We start from the raw sequence: 23,586 nt of genomic DNA, 5'->3' as shown, positions 1-23,586 counted from the left end.
TATAACTATAAAAATAAATAAACTGGTTGAGTGGAAATCATTTAGCTTTGTTTTTAAAGGCAAGCTAATTAACAATCATGATTTGAGCTGGAATAAATAGATGTCAAACTTGAAGTGTAATTTACTGTAGGTAAAATGATGGTGTCTTAAGAACCTTAAGATAACATTAAGTTAGCCAATCACATATTTGAACTAATCTTATGCAGCCTATGAATGTAAACAACTTAATGATGAACAAGTTAATAAAACATATGTTTCCTGTTTCACATTTAAGACACAGAATAAGAAGACATTTATTTACTTTCATTCACTAAAAGAATTAAACTGATATTTGATTTTAGAATCTGTTAATCTAAGTTAAATATCTATAAGTAATGTGTCTATGAATTTTTATTATTGTTTACAAAGTACAAAATTGATACTTCTCTATTTTGCCTTCCTTTCTGTTAAAGTGAACTGTCAAGCATCTATAATGCAAAAATCCTAGTGTTACTTAACAAACCATGTAGGTTGAATGCAAGTCACTGATCCTTACACAATTAAATGAACATTTAACTGACAAGCATGTTACCATTTTCTGTCCATTATAAGAGTGGAGTCAGATATTGATAAAACATTAACAAGTTCCAATTTTATTGTTAACTGTAATTTTTACTGAAGACTTATAAGAGCTCTTCTGGTAGAAGTTATTACATATTTTATGACAATCTAATATCTGCCATTAAAGGCCTGGTGGTAAGGGAGCTTAACTCATGATCTACAAGTCATGGGTTCAAACTCCTATTGCCAAACTTGCTAATTCTTTCAGTCATGAGAGGCATTATATTGTTACAGTCAATCTCACTGTTTGTTAGTAAAAGAGTTAGTTCAAGAGTTGGCAGTAGGTGGTGTTGACTAGCTGCCTTCCTTCTAGTCCAACACTGCTAAATTAGGGATGGTTACACTATGTAACACAAATTTTGTTCCTGGATAATATGTGTTATTTCTTAATTGCTTAAGTTGTAAAAGTACAGAAAATGACCATTATTCCCTTCAAACTTTGCTTTTGTGGCCAGGATAATGAAATTTAGAAATTAACCTACTTTCTATGTGAAATTTGCACATTTTTATTTACATAAGGTCTGAATAAAACAACATATGATTTAAGATTTACATGTATTTACACTAAAGTTATACAAAAATGTTTAGAAGTGAGTAGTTTTTTGAGATTTGGGACTGTAATGTAAATCACTTTCATATATCAGCCCCCAAATATAGTCTCCAATCATGTTTTCATTATACACTACCAGGTCACAAAAGCAAAGTTTGAAGAGAAAAAATAGGTCTTTTCCATTTACTTTAGGCATAAGCAATTGGGAAATAACACTTTCTGCCCAGGAACAAGAAAAAGTAAACATTTTGTTACATAGTGTTATCTGAAAAGGAAATAGGCATCATCAGGTAAACCTGTTCAAGGTTCAATGCATCAGATTCTACAGTGCCCTAGGTGGCATGAAAATCACCTGTAACTGTGTGACATTAGCTCATCATGTTATTGAGTCCACAAGTTTTAATACTATACTTAGGACTAAAATTACTGATGTCTCCAACAGCCTTTTAAACACTTTTCAAAAGTAAATATGCAGTTTTTAGTTTATTACTTTATTAATTACATGGTCTCTAATAACATACGAGTCACACACACATACAAAAAAAAAAGGAAACAAATATACAATCAGTATTACAGTTAATCTCAGTAATTAGATCAATAACTGAACCCAAAATTGGTAATTTATGCATTTTATTTGATCATCAAACTTTGTAAGAATCAATGAAAAAATTATGGTTATAAACTAAATATTTATTACTGTACCTAACAGAACATGCACGTAATTTTATAAATGTCCCAAAGCTGTTAATGGAAAGCCAACTTAACTTTCAACACAATTAAATATATCACAGGACCTGCATATAATAAGAAACTTCTAACAAAAATGTCCAGCTAATGGTTGATATACTGGTACTGGTCAATATCAGCTGTTTTCAATTTCTCTGTAAAGAAAATGTACAACTTAGCACTGGATGGATGAAAACTTGGTGAAACAATATCCTGCGAATCAACACAAACAAAACATTACCTAAAATTTAACATACAAAAAATGAAAATAAATCATGCAAAATAAAATATAAGAGACATACATTTGACTTTAAAATCGACTGTCACTAACATCATATATTAAAGAAAAGTATTGTCTATCATAATAATTGGTTGTATGTTTGAATAATTCTCCATAAGTGTATAACATTCAACCAATATATTTTAATACACAAAGCAAAACAAATTGTTATATGAAGCTCTGAAAAGAGGGCATATGTAAATGAAAAACAGTTTATCATAATACCAAATCTAAAGTTATAATATGGTGGTTAAAGTCATGAAGATTAATTAAACATAATGAGGTAAAATGATATAGTGGTGTTAACATACTAAATGGGGCACATTTGTTGTGAAAATATGTCGTAATAGTTGTTTGTCAAATTCTGTAACAACTTCTGTATGTATATATTTAAAAAAAAATCATAACTTATATCAAATCTTAAGTTCTCCATAATTATTTGCACACATGGCAATTTATACAGTATTAATATCGAACATGAATGCACCAGAGCTGTATACAGTTCGTGAATTATAAATGGAATTCAGCACATCCTAGAAATTTTCAAGTTGCTGATATCTGGTTCTGAAGAGTTCATATTTCTTTTTTCCAAAGTTCAGTAATGTTAGCAAAATATGATTTTAGTGCTTTAAAAACCCAACTTACCCACTTTGTTTTCTTTCACCAACTTTGAAAGATGATGAATAACATTGTTTTCTGCTGCAAGGTGTAAGGATTCAGGAGTATCCTGTGAAAATATAAAAATACATCTATAATAACTAGTCTATAAAGGGCAGATTTACTACAATATATCAAACAATTACGTGTTCATCAACCTGCATGCACAACAAAAAAAATATGGTCATGAGTTGGCCTGTCAAAAACACAAATTCCAAAATAAAATAATTATTAAGTGAAAACCACAGAATAAATATTAAAAATAATATCCTTGTATGAAGAAAGGTAGAACTTAAATATATCCTTTCTTTCTTTTTATTTAGTTTTTCTATTATTTCTACATGGTATTGTCACATTTAAATGTTACATGTATTTTATGCAAGGACAAGAACAACAAATAAAACTTTTGGTTGGCCCTGGATCACTGTTCATAGCAATGTGCATGGCAGGTCAAAACATTTCATACCTTCCACTATACTGATTCCTGGGTTTTAAACTTATTACATATATTAAATAAAACAATCTCGTTAAGAATAAAAAAAAAAGTTAAAGTAGGCATGTTTATACTTGGTATACTAAAAGTTATTTTTATTGTATGACAGTTACTGTAAACACCTTGAAACTGGGTTAACACAAAAACTTGTTATTTTAAGAAATACTTAGATAGATACTACAAATAATGGTCAATGGTTAGATCAGTGAAGTACAAAACTGGACATTCCATGAAATAATGAGGCAATACTTAGAGAAATCAGTTTCCATTAGAGCAAATTACTGACCAATACAAGTCTTCTGAAAGGCAGGTATGTATTATGTTAATCCATGAACCTCTGCCTACCTGCCTATCATTTTTCAATTATAATGTAAACTGATACATATTGTAATTTGTATACATTGTGGTAACCATTTTGTCAGTATATTTTGTCTAATAAAGAGATAAGATTCTTTAACTCCAGATAATAAAATAGATCTTTGTCCAATTTAGGCTCCATCTGAATGATTTTACACATAAAAAAATTGTTCATTTTATATAATGCTAAAAAACTGGTGACAAGTGGTAAAACATTTCAAGGCTACCAATATGTTAATTATTGGGTTTAGGGGTTATTAAATGTATTAAACCTTCTGATTAATAATAAAAAAACAACAACATCGACTTCTTTACACTTTTAGTATATAAACATATTTTTATTGTATGCCAATAATTGTAAACACAGTGAAATTGGGTGTTTTTTTATTATTAATCAACAAATACAATTTACAGTTTTATAAAATAAAACTTTTATAGAAAAGGTTTTAAAAGAATGTAGAATGATACAAAATCAGTACAATAATCACAACTGTTTCTAAAAAAACCACAATGGAATCCTTTCTAATTTTCAAAGCTGAAAATTAATATATATAAAAATATTTTATTTGTAGCAGCTACATGATCTACAGAAAGGTCATAGGTTACAAATTTCACAAGCTGTGATCTGTAGAAAGGTCACGTTTCAAGTTTTACAAGTTACGTGATCTATTGAAAGAACATATGTTTCAAGTTTCACACTATTTCAGATGAATAGTTGTGTTCTTCGATGCAATTAAACCACAAAACAGATGCATTAAAATGATACACCTTGGATTTTTAGGGATAAATATCCATATTTCACTATACAATAAATCCCTAAAATTGTAGGAATGATTCACAACAATATATATCTCTCTATTATTTTAGTGATTATGCGAGATACCAGATCACAGCACTAAACTCAATATAAACAGTCTATTAATTTAATTCATAATTATCACTTGGAGTTATGACTTTAAGCAAATGTTTTGAATGAATAGTACACAATAAGGTAAGGTAGAGGAAATGGTCAAACACCCAGTATTACAGTCACATTCATACAATAAATTAACAGTACAAGATGTATTGTATTTCTAGAGGCCAGTCTACATTGACATATATCAATAATTATATTCATTCAAGCAAATTTTGAAATGAAGAAGACAAAACAGTATACACTTTTAATCACAAACTGTTGTTGTATGTATGACACAACAATACTATATGGTAAAACACCTTTATTACATTATTATAGTAAAGATCTGCTAATACTGCTAAATATTTATGTACATTCACTAGATATTTCATAAATACCTTATTGAAATAAACAGTAATGAAGCTGAAAGCTCATTGAATAAACTTAGTTTCTTTGAAATAGTATGAAGTTTGAATCATGTATTGTTGAAATAATGTTCAGACATTACTAATCATTAACAATATTCTAGCTTTGAATCATATACATTGTTGAAATTATGTTCAGACATTACTAATCATTAACAATATTCTAGCTTTGAACCATATACATTGCTGAAATTATGTCCAGACATTACTATTCATTAACAATATTCTAGCTTTCAATCATATACATTGTTGAAGTTATGTCCAAATATCACTAATCATTAACAATATTCTAGCTTTGAATCGCATACATTGTTGAAATTATGTCCAAATATCACTAATCATTAACAATATTCTAGTTTTGAATCGCATACATTGTTGAAATTATGTCCAGACATTACTAATCATTAACAATATTCTAGCTTTGAACCATATACATTGTTGAAATTATGTCCAGACATTACTAATCATTAACAATATTCTAGCTTTGAATCATATACATTGTTGAAATTATGTTCAGACATTACTAATCATTAACAATATTCTAGCTTTGAATCATATACATTGCTGAAATTATGTCCAGACATTACTAATCATTAACAATATTCTAGCTTTGAATCATATACATTGTTGAAATTATGTCCAAATATCACTAATCATTAACAATATTCTAGCTTTGAATCATATACATTGTTGAAATTATGTCCAAATATCACTAATCATTAACAATATTCTAGCTTTGAATCATATACATTGTTGAAATTATGTTCAGACATTACTAATCATTAACAATATTCTAGCTTTGAATCATATACATTGTTGAAATTATGTCCAGACATTACTAATCATTAACAATATTCTAGCTTTGAACCATATACATTGTTGAAATTATGTCCAGACATTACTAATCATTAACAATATTTTAGCTTTGAATCATATACATTGTTGAAGTTATGTCCAAATATCACTAATCATTAACAATATTCTAGCTTTGAATCATATACATTGTTGAAATTATGTCCAGACATTACTAATCATTAACAATATTCTAGCTTTGAATCATATACATTGTTGAAATTATGTTCAGACATTACTAATCATAAACAATATTCTAGCTTTGAACCATATACATTGTTGAAATTATGTCCAAATATCACTAATCATTAACAATATTCTAGCTTTGAATCGCATACATTGTTGAAATTATGTCCAAATATCACTAATCATTAACAATATTCTAGCTTTGAATCATATACATTGTTGAAATTATGTTCAGACATTACTAATCATTAACAATATTCTAGCTTTGAATCATATACATTGTTGAAATTATGTCAAGACATTACTAATCATTAACAATATTCTAGCTTTAAACCATATACATTGTTGAAATTATGTCCAAATATCACCAATCATTAACAATATTTTAGCTTTGAATCATATACATTGTTGAAGTTATGTCCAGACATTACTAATCATTAACAATATTCTAGCTTTGAATCATATACATTGTTGAAGTTATGTCCAAATATCACTAATCATTAACAATATTCTAGCTTTGAACCATATACATTGCTGAAATTATGTCCAGACATTACTAATCATTAACAATATTCTAGCTTTGAATCATATACATTGTTGAAATTATGTCCAAATATCACTAATCATTAACAATATTCTAGCTTTGAATCATATACATTGTTGAAATTATGTCCAAATATCACTAATCATTAACAATATTCTAGCTTTGAATCATATACATTGTTGAAATTATGTCCAAATATCACTAATCATTAACAATATTCTAGCTTTGAATCATATACATTGTTGAAATTATGTCCAAATATCACTAATCATTAACAATATTCTAGCTTTGAATCATATACATTGTTGAAATTATGTCCAAATATCACTAATCATTAACAATATTCTAGCTTTGAATCATATACATTGTTGAAATTATATCACTAATCATTAACAATATTCTAGCTTTGAATCATATACATTGTTGAAATTATGTCCAGACAATACTAATCATTAACAATATTCTAGTTTTGAATTGCATACATTGTTGAAATTATGTCCAAATATCACTAATCATTAACAATATTCTAGCTTTGAATCGTATACATTGTTGAAATTATGTCCAAATATCACTAATCATTAACAATATTCTAGCTTTGAATCATATACATTGTTGAAATTATGTCCAAATATCACTAATCATTAACAATATTCTAGCTTTGAATCATATACATTGTTGAAATTATGTCCAGACATTACTAATCATTAACAATATTCTAGCTTTGAACCATATACATTGCTGAAATTATGTCCAGACATTACTAATCATTAACAATATTCTAGCTTTGAATCATACACATTGTTGAAATTATGTTCAGACATTACTAATCATTAACAATATTCTAGCTTTGAATCATATACATTGTTGAAATTATGTCCAGACATTACTAATCATTAACAATATTCTAGCTTTGAATCATATACATTGTTGAAATTATGTCCAAATATCACTAATCATTAACAATATTCTAGCTTTGAATCATATACATTGTTGAAATTATGTCCAAATATCACTAATCATTAACAATATTCTAGCTTTGAATCATATACATTGTTGAAATTATGTTATTACTAATCATTAACAATATTCTAGCTTTGAATCATATACATTGTTGAAATTATGTCCAGACATTACTAATCATTAACAATATTCTAGCTTTGAATCATATACATTGTTGAAATTATGTCCAGACATTACTAATCATTAACAATATTCTAGCTTTGAACCATATACATTGTTGAAATATTAACAATATTCTAGCTTTGAATCATATACATTGTTGAAATTATGTCCAGACATTACTAATCATTAACAATATTCTAGCTTTGAATCATATACATTGTTGAAATTATGTCCAAACATTACTAATCATTAACAATATTCTAGCTTTGAATCATATACATTGTTGAAATTATGTCCAAATATCACTAATCATTAACAATATTCTAGCTTTGAATCATATACATTGTTGAAATTATGTCCAAATATCACTAATCATTAACAATATTCTAGCTTTGAATCATATACATTGTTGAAATTATGTCCAAATATCACTAATCATTAACAATATTCTAGCTTTGAATCATATACATTGTTGAAATTATGTCCAAATATCACTAATCATTAACAATATTCTAGCTTTGAATCATATACATTGTTGAAATTATGTCCAGACATTACTAATCATTAACAATATTCTAGCTTTGAATCATATACATTGTTGAAATTATGTCCAAATATTACTAATCATTAACAATATTCTAGCTTTGAATCATATACATTGTTGAAATTATGTCCAAATATCACTAATCATTAACAATATTCTAGCTTTGAATCATATACATTGTTGAAGTTATGTCCAAATATTACTAATCATTAACAATATTCTAGCTTTGAATCATATACATTGTTGAAATTATGTCCAGACATTACTAATCATTAACAATATTCTAGCTTTGAACCATATACATTGTTGAAATTATGTCCAAACATTACTAATCATTAACAATATTCTAGCTTTGAATCATATACATTGTTGAAATTATGTCCAGACATTACTAATCATTAACAATATTCTAGCTTTGAATCATATACATTGTTGAAATTATGTCCAAATATCACTAATCATTAACAATATTCTAGCTTTGAATCATATACATTGTTGAAATTATGTCCAGACATTACTAATCATTAACAATATTCTAGCTTTGAATCATATACATTGTTGAAATTATGTCCAAATATCACTAATCATTAACAATATTCTAGCTTTGAATCATATACATTGTTGAAATTATGTCCAGACATTACTAATCATTAAAAATATTCTAGCTTTGAATCATATACATTGTTGAAATTATGTCCAAATATCACTAATCATTAACAATATTCTAGCTTTGAATCATATACATTGTTGAAATTATGTCCAAATAATACCAATCATTAACAATATTTTAGCTTTGAATCATATACATTGTTGAAGTTATGTCCAAATATCACTAATCATTAACAATATTCTAGCTTTGAATCATATACATTGTTGAAATTATGTCCAGACATTACTAATCATTAACAATATTCTAGCTTTGAATCATATACATTGTTGAAGTTATGTCCAAATATCACTAATCATTAACAATATTCTAGCTTTGAATCATATACATTGTTGAAATTATGTCCAAATATCACTAATCATTAACAATATTCTAGCTTTGAATCATATACATTCGCATACATTGTGAAATTATGTCCAAATATCACTAATCATTAACAATATTCTAGCTTTGAATCATATACATTGTTGAAATTATGTCCAAATATTACTAATCATTAACAATATTCTAGCTTTGAATCATATACATTGTTGAAATTATGTCCAGACATTACTAATCATTAACAATATTCTAGCTTTGAATCATATACATTGTTGAAATTATGTCCAGACATTACTAATCATTAACAATATTCTAGCTTTGAACCATATACATTGTTGAAATTATGTCCAGACATTACTAATCATTAACAATATTCTAGCTTTGAATCATATACATTGTTGAAATTATGTCCAAATATCACTAATCATTAACAATATTCTAGCTTTAAACCATATACATTGTTGAAATTATGTCCAAATATCACTAATCATTAACAATATTCTAGCTTTGAATCATATACATTGTTGAAATTATGTCCAGACATTACTAATCATTAACAATATTCTAGCTTTGAATCATATACATTGTTGAAATTATGTCCAGACATTACTAATCATTAACAATATTCTAGCTTTGAACCATATACATTGTTGAAATTATGTCCAGACATTACTAATCATTAACAATATTCTAGCTTTGAATCATATACATTGTTGAAATAATGTCCAGACATTACTAATCATTAACAATATTCTAGCTTTAAACCATATACATTGTTGAAATTATGTCCAAATAATACCAATCATTAACAATATTTTAGCTTTGAATCATATACATTGTTGAAGTTATGTCCAAATATCACTAATCATTAACAATATTCTAGCTTTGAACCATATACATTGTTGAAATTATGTCCAGACATTACTAATCATTAACAATATTCTAGCTTTGAATCATATACATTGTTGAAATTATGTCCAAATATCACTAATCATTAACAATATTCTAGCTTTGAATCATATACATTGTTGAAATTATGTCCAGACATTACTAATCATTAACAATATTCTAGCTTTGAATCATATACATTGTTGAAATTATGTCCAAATATCACTAATCATTTAACACTAATCATTAACAATATTCTAGCTTTGAATCGTATACATTGTTGAAATTATGTCCAAATATCACTAATCATTAACAATATTCTAGCTTTGAATCGTATACATTGTTGAAATTATGTCCAAATATCACTAATCATTAACAATATTCTAGCTTTGAATCATATACATTGTTGAAATTATGTTCAGACATTACTAATCATTAACAATATTCTAGCTTTGAACCATATACATTGCTGAAATTATGTCCAGACATTACTAATCATTAACAATATTCTAGCTTTGAATCATATACATTGTTGAAATTATGTCCAAATATCACTAATCATTAACAATATTCTAGCTTTGAACCATATACATTGTTGAAATTATGTCCAAATATCACTAATCATTAACAATATTCTAGCTTTGAATCATATACATTGTTGAAATTATGTCCAGACATTACTAATCATTAACAATATTCTAGCTTTGAATCATATACATTGTTGAAATTATGTTCAGACATTACTAATCATTAACAATATTCTAGCTTTGAACCATATACATTGCTGAAATTATGTCCAGACATTACTAATCATTAACAATATTCTAGCTTTGAATCATATACATTGTTGAAATTATGTCCAGACATTACTAATCATTAACAATATTCTAGCTTTGAACCATATACATTGTTGAAATTATGTCCAAATATTACTAATCATTAACAATATTCTAGCTTTGAATCATATACATTGTTGAAATTATGTCCAAATATCACTAATCATTAACAATATTCTAGCTTTGAATCATATACATTGTTGAAATTATGTCCAGACATTACTAATCATTAACAATATTCTAGCTTTGAATCATATACATTGTTGAAGTTATGTCCAGACATTACTAATCATTAACAATATTCTAGCTTTGAATCATATACATTGTTGAAATTATGTCCAGACATTACTAATCATTAACAATATTCTAGCTTTGAACCATATACATTGTTGAAATTATGTCCAGACATTACTAATCATTAACAATATTCTAGCTTTGAATCATATACATTGTTGAAATTATGTCCAGACATTACTAATCATTAACAATATTCTAGCTTTGAACCATATACATTGCTGAAATTATGTCCAGACATTACTAATCATTAACAATATTCTAGCTTTGAATCATATACATTGTTGAAATTATGTCCAGACATTACTAATCATTAACAATATTCTAGCTTTGAACCATATACATTGTTGAAATTATGTCCAGACATTACTAATCATTAACAATATTCTAGCTTTGAATCATATACATTGTTGAAATTATGAATATCACTAATCATTAACAATATTCTAGCTTTGAACCATATACATTGTTGAAATTATGTCCAGACATTACTAATCATTAACAATATTCTAGCTTTGAATTGCATACATTGTTGAAATTATGTCCAAATATCACTAATCATTAACAATATTCTAGCTTTGAATTGTATACATTGTTGAAATTATGTCCAAATATCACTAATCATTAACAATATTCTAGCTTTGAATCGCATACATTGTTGAAATTATGTCCAAATATCACTAATCATTAACAATATTCTAGCTTTGAATCATATACATTGTTGAAATTATGTCCAGACATTACTAATCATTAACAATATTCTAGCTTTGAACCATATACATTGTTGAAATTATGTCCAGACAATACTAATCATTAACAATATTCTAGCTTTGAATCATATACATTGTTGAAATTATGTTCAGACATTACTAATCATTAACAATATTCTAGCTTTGAACCATATACATTGCTGAAATTATGTCCAGACATTACTAATCATTAACAATATTCTAGCTTTGAATCATATACATTGTTGAAATTATGTCCAAATATCACTAATCATTAACAATATTCTAGCTTTGAACCATATACATTGTTGAAATTATGTCCAAATATCACTAATCATTAACAATATTCTAGCTTTGAATCACATACATTGTTGAAATAATGTCCAGACATTACTAATCATTAACAATATTCTAGCTTTGAATCATATACATTGTTGAAATTATGTCCAGACATTACTAATCATTAACAATATTCTAGCTTTGAATCATATACATTGTTGAAATTATGTCCAGACATTACTAATCATTAACAATATTCTAGCTTTGAATCATATACATTGTTGAAATTATGTCCAAATATTACTAATCATTAACAATATTCTAGCTTTGAATCATATGAATCATATACATTGTTGAAATTATGTCCAAATATCACTAATCATTAACAATATTCTAGCTTTGAACCATATACATTCTTGAAATTATGTTCAAATATCACTAATCATTAACAATATTCTAGCTTTGAATCATATACATTGCTGAAAATATGTCCAGACATTACTAATCATTAACAATATTCTAGCTTTGAATCATATACATTGTTGAAATTATGTCCAAATATCACTAATCATTAACAATATTCTAGCTTTGAACCATATACATTGTTGAAATTATGTCCAAATATCACTAATCATTAACAATATTCTAGCTTTGAATCATATACATTGTTGAAATTATGTCCAGACATTACTAATCATTAACAATATTCTAGCTTTGAATCATATACATTGTTGAAATTATGTCCAGACATTACTAATCATTAACAATATTCTAGCTTTGAATCATATACATTGTTGAAATTATGTCCAGACATTACTAATCATTAACAATATTCTAGCTTTGAATCATATACATTGTTGAAATTATGTCCAAATATCACTAATCATTAACAATATTCTAGCTTTGAATCACATACATTGTTGAAATAATGTCCAGACATTACTAATCATTAACAATATTCTAGCTTTGAATCATATACATTGTTGAAATTATGTCCAAATATCACTAATCATTAACAATATTCTAGCTTTGAATCATATACTTTGAATCATATACATTGTTGAAATTATGTCCAAATATCACTAATCATTAACAATATTCTAGCTTTGAATCATATACATTGTTGAAATTATGTCCAAATATCACTAATCATTAACAATATTCTAGCTTTGAATCATATACATTGTTGAAATTATGTCCAGACATTACTAATCATTAACAATATTCTAGCTTTGAATCATATACATTGTTGAAATTATGTCCAGACATTACTAATCATTAACAATATTCTAGCTTTGAATCATATACATTGTTGAAATTATGTCCAAATATCACTAATCATTAACAATATTCTAGCTTTGAATCATATACATTGTTGAAATTATGTCCAGACATATACTAATCATTAACAATATTCTAGCTTTGAACCATATACATTGTTGAAATTATGTCCAGATATTACTAATCATTAACAATATTCTAGCTTTGAATCATATACATTGTTGAAATTATGTCCAAATATCACTAATCATTAACAATATTCTAGCTTTGAATCATATACACATTGTTGAAATTATGTCCAAATATTACTAATCATTAACAATATTCTAGCTTTGAATCATATACATTGTTGAAATTATGTCCAAATATCACTAATCATTAACAATATTCTAGCTTTGAATCATATACATTGTTGAAATTATGTCCAGACATTACTAATCATTAACAATATTCTAGCTTTGAATCATATACATTGTTGAAATTATGTCCAGATATTACTAATCATTAACAATATTCTAGCTTTGAATCATATACATTGTTGAAATTATGTCCAAATATTACTAATCATTAACAATATTCTAGCTTTGAATCATATACATTGTTGAAATTATGTCCAAATATCACTAATCATTAACAATATTCTAGCTTTGAATCATATACATTGTTGAAATTATGTCCAGACATTACTAATCATTAACAATATTCTAGCTTTGAATCATATACATTGTTGAAATTATGTCCAGACATATACTAATCATTAACAATATTCTAGCTTTGAATCATATACATTGTTGAAATTATGTCCAAATATCACTAATCATTAACAATATTCTAGCTTTGAATCATATACATTGTTGAAATTATGTCCAAATATCACTAATCATTAACAATATTCTAGCTTTGAATCATATACATTGTTGAAATTATGTCCAGACATTACTAATCATTAACAATATTCTAGCTTTGAATCATATACATTGTTGAAATTATGTCCAGACATATACTAATCATTAACAATATTCTAGCTTTGAATCATATACATTGTTGAAATTATGTCCAGACATTACTAATCATTAACAATATTCTAGCTTTGAATCATATACATTGTTGAAATTATGTCCAGACATTACTAATCATTAACAATATTCTAGCTTTGAATCATATACATTGTTGAAATTATGTCCAAATATTACTAATCATTAACAATATTCTAGCTTTGAATCATATACATTGTTGAAATTATGTCCAGACATTACTAATCATTAACAATATTCTAGCTTTGAATCATATACATTGTTGAAATTATGTCCAAATATCACTAATCATTAACAATATTCTAGCTTTGAATCATATACATTGTTGAAATTATGTCCAGACATTACTAATCATTAACAATATTCTAGCTTTGAATCATATACATTGTTGAAATTATGTCCAGACATTACTAATCATTAACAATATTCTAGCTTTGAATCATATACATTGTTGAAATTATGTCCAGACATTACTAATCATTAACAATATTCTAGCTTTGAATCATATACATTGTTGAAATTATGTCCAGACATTACTAATCATTAACAATATTCTAGCTTTGAATCATATACATTGTTGAAATTATGTCCAGACATTACTAATCATTAACAATATTCTAGCTTTGAACCATATACATTGTTGAAATTATGTCCAAATATCACTAATCATTAACAATATTCTAGCTTTGAATCATATACATTGTTGAAATTATGTCCAGACATTACTAATCATTAACAATATTCTAGCTTTGAATCATATACATTGTTGAAATTATGTCCAGACATTACTAATCATTAACAATATTCTAGCTTTGAATCATACAATATTCTAGCTTTGAACCATATACATTGTTGAAATTATGTCCAGACATTACTAATCATTAACAATATTCTAGCTTTGAACCATATATTGCTGAAATTATTGATACATTGTTGAAATAATGTCCAGACATTACTAATCATTAACAATATTCTAGCTTTAAACCATATACATTGTTGAAATTATGTCCAAATAATACCAATCATTAACAATATTTTAGCTTTGAATCATATACATTGTTGAAGTTATGTCCAAATATCACTAATCATTAACAATATTCTAGCTTTGAACCATATACATTGCTGAAATTATGTCCAGACATTACTAATCATTAACAATATTCTAGCTTTGAATCATATACATTGTTGAAATTATGTCCAAATATCACTAATCATTAACAATATTCTAGCTTTAAACCATATACATTCTTGAAATTATGTCCAAATATCACTAATCATTAACAATATTCTAGCTTTGAATCATATACATTGCTGAAAATATGTCCAGACATTACTAATCATTAACAATATTCTAGCTTTGAATCATATACATTGTTGAAATTATGTTCAGACATTATTATTCATAAACAATATTCTAGCTTTGAACCATATATATTGTTGAAATTATGTCCAAATATCACTAATCATTAACAATATTTTAGCTTTCAATCATATACATTGTTGAAGTTATGTCCAGACATTACTAATCATTAACAATATTCTAGCTTTGAATCATATACATTGTTGAAGTTATGTCCAAATATCACTAATCATTAACAATATTCTAGCTTTGATCCATATAAGTTGCTGAAATTATGTCCAGACATTACTAATCATTAACAATATTCTAGCTTTGAATCATATACATTGTTGAAGTTATGTCCAAATATCACTAATCATTAACAATATTCTAGCTTTGAATCATATACATTGCTGAAATTATGTCCAGACATTACTAATCATTAACAATATTCTAGCTTTGAATTATATACATTGTTGAAATTATGTCCAACTATCACTAATCATTAATGATATTCTAGCTTTGAATCATATACATTGTTGAAATTATGTCCAAATATCACTAATCATTAATGATATTCTAGCTTTGAATCATATACATTGTTGAAATTATGTCCAAATATCACTAATCATTAACAATATTCTAGCTTTGAATCATATACATTGCTGAAATTATGTCCAGACATCACTAATCATTAACAATATTCTAGCTTTGAATCATATACATTGCTGAAATTATGTCCAGACAATACTAATCATTAACAATATTCTAGTTTTGAATTGCATACATTGTTGAAATATTCTAGTTTTGAATTGCATACATTGTTGAAATTATGTCCAAATATCACTAATCATTAACAATATTCTAGCTTTGAATTGTATACATTGTTGAAATTATGTCCAAATATCACTAATCATTAACAATATTCTAGCTTTGAATCGCATACATTGTTGAAATTATGTCCAAATATCACTAATCATTAACAATATTCTAGCTTTGAATCATATACATTGTTGAAATTATGTTCAGACATTACTAATCATTAACAATATTCTAGCTTTGAACCATATACATTGTTGAAATTATGTCAAGACAATACTAATCATTAACAATATTCTAGCTTTGAATCATATACATTGTTGAAATTATGTCCAAATATCACTAATCATTAACAATATTCTAGCTTTGAACCATATACATTGCTGAAATTATGTCCAGACATTACTAATCATTAACAATATTCTAGCTTTGAATCATATACATTGTTGAAGTTATGTCCAAATATCACTAATCATTAACAATATTCTAGCTTTAAACCATATACATTGTTGAAATTATGTCCAAATATCACCAATCATTAACAATATTTTAGCTTTGAATCATATACATTGTTGAAGTTATGTCCAGACATTACTAATCATTAACAATATTCTAGCTTTGAATCATATACATTGTTGAAATTATGTTCAGACATTACTAATCATTAACAATATTCTAGCTTTGAACCATATACATTGCTGAAATTATGTCCAGACATTACTAATCATTAACAATATTCTAGCTTTGAATCATATACATTGTTGAAATTATGTCCAGACATTACTAATCATTAACAATATTCTAGCTTTGAACCATATACATTGTTGAAATTATGTCCAAATATTACTAATCATTAACAATATTCTAGCTTTGAATCATATACATTGTTGAAATTATGTCCAAATATCACTAATCATTAACAATATTCTAGCTTTGAACCATATACATTGCTGAAATTATGTCCAGACATTACTAATCATTAACAATATTCTAGCTTTGAATCATATACATTGTTGAAATTATGTCCAAATATCACTAATCATTAACAATATTCTAGCTTTAAACCATATACATTGTTGAAATTATGTCCAAATATCACTAATCATTAACAATATTCTAGCTTTGAATCATATACATTGTTGAAATTATGTCCAGACATTACTAATCATTAACAATATTCTAGCTTTGAATCATATACATTGTTGAAATTATGTTCAGACATTACTAATCATTAACAATATTCTAGCTTTGAACCATATACATTGCTGAAATTATGTCCAGACATTACTAATCATTAACAATATTCTAGCTTTGAATCATATACATTGTTGAAATTATGTCCAGACATTACTAATCATTAACAATATTCTAGCTTTAAACCATATACATTGTTGAAATTATGTCCAAATAATACCAATCATTAACAATATTTTAGCTTTGAATCATATACATTGTTGAAGTTATGTCCAAATATCACTAATCATTAACAATATTTTAGCTTTGAATCATATACATTGTTGAAGTTATGTCCAGACATTACTAATCATTAACAATATTCTAGCTTTGAATCATATACATTGTTGAAATTATGTCCAGACATTACTAATCATTAACAATATTCTAGCTTTGAATCATATACATTGCTGAAATTATGTCCAGACATTACTAATCATTAACAATATTCTAGCTTTGAATCATATACATTGTTGAAATTATGTTCAGACATTACTAATCATTAACAATATTCTAGCTTTGAACCATATACATTGCTGAAATTATGTCCAGACATTACTAATCATTAACAATATTCTAGCTTTGAATCATATACATTGTTGAAGTTATGTCCAAATATCACTAATCATTAACAATATTCTAGCTTTGAATTGCATACATTGTTGAAATTATGTCCAAATATCACTAATCATTAACAATATTCTAGCTTTGAATCATATACATTGTTGAAGTTATGTACAGATATTACTAATCATTAACAATATTCTAGCTTTGAATCATATACATTGTTGAAATTATGTTCAGACATTACTAATCATTAACAATATTCTAGCTTTGAACCATATACATTGCTGAAATTATGTCCAGACATTACTAATCATTAACAATATTCTAGCTTTGAATCATATACATTGTTGAAATTATGTCCAAATATCACTAATCATTAACAATATTCTAGCTTTAAACCATATACATTGTTGAAATTATGTCCAAATATCACCAATCATTAACAATATTTTAGCTTTGAATCATATACATTGTTGAAGTTATGTCCAGACATTACTAATCATTAACAATATTCTAGCTTTGAATCATATACATTGTTGAAATTATGTTCAGACATTACTAATCATTAACAATATTCTAGCTTTGAACCATATACATTGCTGAAATTATGTCCAGACATTACTAATCATTAACAATATTCTAGCTTTGAATCACATACATTGTTGAAATAATGTCCAGACATTACTAATCATTAACAATATTCTAGCTTTAAACCATATACATTGTTGAAATTATGTCCAAATAATACCAATCATTAACAATATTTTAGCTTTGAATCATATACATTGTTGAAGTTATGTCCAAATATCACTAATCATTAACAATATTCTAGCTTTGAACCATATACATTGAAATTATGAAATTATGTCCAGACATTACTAATCATTAACAATATTCTAGCTTTGAATCATATACATTGTTGAAATTATGTCCAAATATCACTAATCATTAACAATATTCTAGCTTTGAACCATATACATTCTTGAAATTATGTCCAAATATCACTAATCATTAACAATATTCTAGCTTTGAATCATATACATTGCTGAAATTATGTCCAGACATTACTAATCATTAACAATATTCTAGCTTTGAATCATATACATTGTTGAAATTATGTCCAGACATTACTAATCATTAACAATATTCTAGCTTTGAACCATATACATTGTTGAAATTATGTCCAAATATCACTAATCATTAACAATATTCTAGCTTTGAATCATATACATTGTTGAAATTATGTCCAGACATTACTAATCATTAACAATATTCTAGCTTTGAATCATATACATTGTTGAAGTTATGTCCAAATATCACTAATCATTAACAATATTCTAGCTTTGATCCATATACGTTGCTGAAATTATGTCCAGACATTACTAATCATTAACAATATTCTAGCTTTGAATCATATACATTGTTGAAGTTATGTCCAAATATCACTAATCATTAACAATATTCTAGCTTTGAATCATATACATTGCTGAAATTATGTCCAGACATTACTAATCATTAACAATATTCTAGCTTTGAATTATATACATTGTTGAAATTATGTCCAACTATCACTAATCATTAATGATATTCTAGCTTTGAATCATATACATTGTTGAAATTATGTCCAAATATCACTAATCATTAATGATATTCTAGCTTTGAATCATATACATTGTTGAAATTATGTCCAAATATCACTAATCATTAACAATATTCTAGCTTTGAATCATATACATTGCTGAAATTATGTCCAGACATCACTAATCATTAACAATATTCTAGCTTTGAATCATATACATTGCTGAAATTATGTCCAGACAATACTAATCATTAACAATATTCTAGTTTTGAATTGCATACATTGTTGAAATTATGTCCAAATATCACTAATCATTAACAATATTCTAGCTTTGAATTGTATACATTGTTGAAATTATGTCCAAATATCACTAATCATTAACAATATTCTAGCTTTGAATCGCATACATTGTTGAAATTATGTCCAAATATCACTAATCATTAACAATATTCTAGCTTTGAATCATATACATTGTTGAAATTATGTCCAGACATTACTAATCATTAACAATATTCTAGCTTTGAACCATATACATTGCTGAAATTATGTCCAGACATTACTAATCATTAACAATATTCTAGCTTTGAATCATATACATTGTTGAAATTATGTTCAGACATTACTAATCATTAACAATATTCTAGCTTTGAACCATATACATTGTTGAAATTATGTCCAGATATTACTAATCATTAACAATATTCTAGCTTTGAATCATATACATTGTTGAAGTTATGTCCAAATATCACTAATCATTAACAATATTCTAGCTTTGAACCATATACATTGCTGAAATTATGTCCAGACATTACTAATCATTAACAATATTCTAGCTTTGAATCATATACATTGTTGAAATTATGTCCAGACATCACTAATCATTAACAATATTCTAGCTTTGAATCATATACATTGTTGAAATTATGTCCAGACATTACTAATCATTAACAATATTCTAGCTTTGAATCATATACATTGTTGAAATTATGTTCAGACATTACTAATCATTAACAATATTCTAGCTTTGAACCATATACATTGCTGAAATTATGTCCAGACATTACTAATCATTAACAATATTCTAGCTTTGAATCATATACATTGTTGAAGTTATGTCCAAATATCACTAATCATTAACAATATTCTAGCTTTGAACCATATACATTGCTGAAATTATGTCCAGACATTACTAATCATTAACAATATTCTAGCTTTGAATCATATACATTGTTGAAGTATGTCCAGATTATCACTAATCATTAACAATATTCTAGCTTTGAATCATATACATTGTTGAAATTATGTCCAGACATTACTAATCATTAACAATATTCTAGCTTTGAATCATATACATTGTTGAAATTATGTCCAAATATCACTAATCATTAACAATATTCTAGCTTTGAATCGCATACATTGTTGAAATTATGTCCAAATATCACTAATCATTAACAATATTCTAGCTTTGAATCGCATACATTGTTGAAATTATGTCCAAATATCACTAATCATTAACAATATTCTAGCTTTGAATCATATACATTGTTGAAATTATGTTCAGACATTACTAATCATTAACAATATTCTAGCTTTGAATCATATACATTGTTGAAATTATGTCCAGACATTACTAATCATTAACAATATTCTAGCTTTGAATCATATACATTGCTGAAATTATGTCCAGACATTACTAATCATTAACAATATTCTAGCTTTGAATCATATACATTGTTGAAATTATGTTCAGACATTACCAATCATTAACAATATTCTAGCTTTGAATCATATACATTGTTGAAATTATGTCCAAATATTACTAATCATTAACAATATTCTAGCTTTGAATCATATACATTGTTGAAATTATGTCCAGACATTACTAATCATTAACAATATTCTAGCTTTGAATCATATACATTGTTGAAATTATGTCCAGACATTACTAATCATTAACAATATTCTAGCTTTGAACCATATACATTGTTGAAATTATGTCCAAATATACTAATCATTAACAATATTCTAGCTTTGAATCATATACATTGTTGAAATTATGTCCAGACATTACTAATCATTAACAATATTCTAGCTTTGAATCATATACATTGTTGAAATTATGTCCAGACATTACTAATCATTAACAATATTCTAGCTTTGAATCATATACATTGTTGAAATTATGTCCAGACATTACTAATCATTAACAATATTCTAGCTTTGAATCATATACATTGTTGAAATTATGTCCAAATATCACTAATCATTAACAATATTCTAGCTTTGAACCATATACATTGTTGAAATTATGTCCAAATATCACTAATCATTAACAATATTCTAGCTTTGAATCGCATACATTGTTGAAATTATGTCCAAATATCACTAATCATTAACAATATTCTAGCTTTGAATCATATACATTGTTGAAATTATGTTCAGACATTACTAATCATTAACAATATTCTAGCTTTGAACCATATACATTGTTGAAATTATGTCCAGACATTACTAATCATTAACAATATTCTAGCTTTGAATCATATACATTGTTGAAATTATGTCCAGACATTACTAATCATTAACAATATTCTAGCTTTGAATCATATACATTGTTGAAATTATGTCCATATACTAATCATTAACAATATTCTAGCTTTGAATCATATACATTGTTGAAATTATGTCCAAATATCACTAATCATTAACAATATTCTAGCTTTGAATCATATACATTGTTGAAATTATGTCCAGACATTACTAATCATTAACAATATTCTAGCTTTGAATCATATACATTGTTGAAATTATGTCCAGACATTACTAATCATTAACAATATTCTAGCTTTGAATCATATACATTGTTGAAATTATGTCCAGACATTACTAATCATTAACAATATTCTAGCTTTGAATCATATACATTTGTTGAAATTATGTCCAGACATTACTAATCATTAACAATATTCTAGCTTTGAATCATATACATTGTTGAAATTATGTCCAAATATCACTAATCATTAACAATATTCTAGCTTTGAATCACATACATTGTTGAAATTATGTCCAAATATCACTAATCATTAACAATATTCTAGCTTTGAATCATATACATTGTTGAAATTATGTCCAAATATCACTAATCATTAACAATATTCTAGCTTTGAATCATATACATTGTTGAAGTTATGTCCAGATATTACTAATCATTAACAATATTCTAGCTTTGAATCATATACATTGTTGAAATTATGTTCAGACATTACTAATCATTAACAATATTCTAGCTTTGAATCATATACATTGTTGAAATTATGTCCAGACATTACTAATCATAAACAATATTCTAGCTTTGAACCATATACATTGTTGAAATTATGTCCAGACATTACTAATCATTAACAATATTCTAGCTTTGAATCATATACATTGTTGAAATTATGTCCAAATATCACTAATCATTAACAATATTCTAGCTTTGAATCATATA

At 25.9% G+C, this 23,586-nt stretch overlaps 1 protein-coding gene across 2 annotated transcripts in view; it reads right to left on the bottom strand.

The window, feature by feature from the left end:
* Positions 1-1,763: 1,763 nt before the first annotated feature.
* Positions 1,764-23,586, bottom strand: part of LOC143252576 (endoribonuclease LACTB2) — a 45,215-nt gene continuing 23,392 nt past the window's right edge. The window contains exons 6-7 of one of the 2 annotated variants that reach the window (XM_076504918.1): positions 2,802-2,883; positions 1,764-2,089 (exon numbers count right to left, since the gene is read on the bottom strand). In XM_076504918.1, the coding sequence (XP_076361033.1) occupies positions 2,052-2,089; positions 2,802-2,883 (120 nt within the window). In that variant the 3' untranslated portion in view covers positions 1,764-2,051. The remainder of the gene's footprint in view (positions 2,090-2,801; positions 2,884-23,586) is intronic. The other variant, XM_076504917.1, reaches the window with a different exon arrangement.

Source organism: Tachypleus tridentatus, chromosome 6 (genome assembly GCF_004210375.1).
Source record: "Tachypleus tridentatus isolate NWPU-2018 chromosome 6, ASM421037v1, whole genome shotgun sequence".
Taxonomy (NCBI): Eukaryota; Metazoa; Arthropoda; class Merostomata; order Xiphosura; family Limulidae; genus Tachypleus; species Tachypleus tridentatus.
This window is presented reverse-complemented; position numbering and strand designations above follow the sequence as displayed.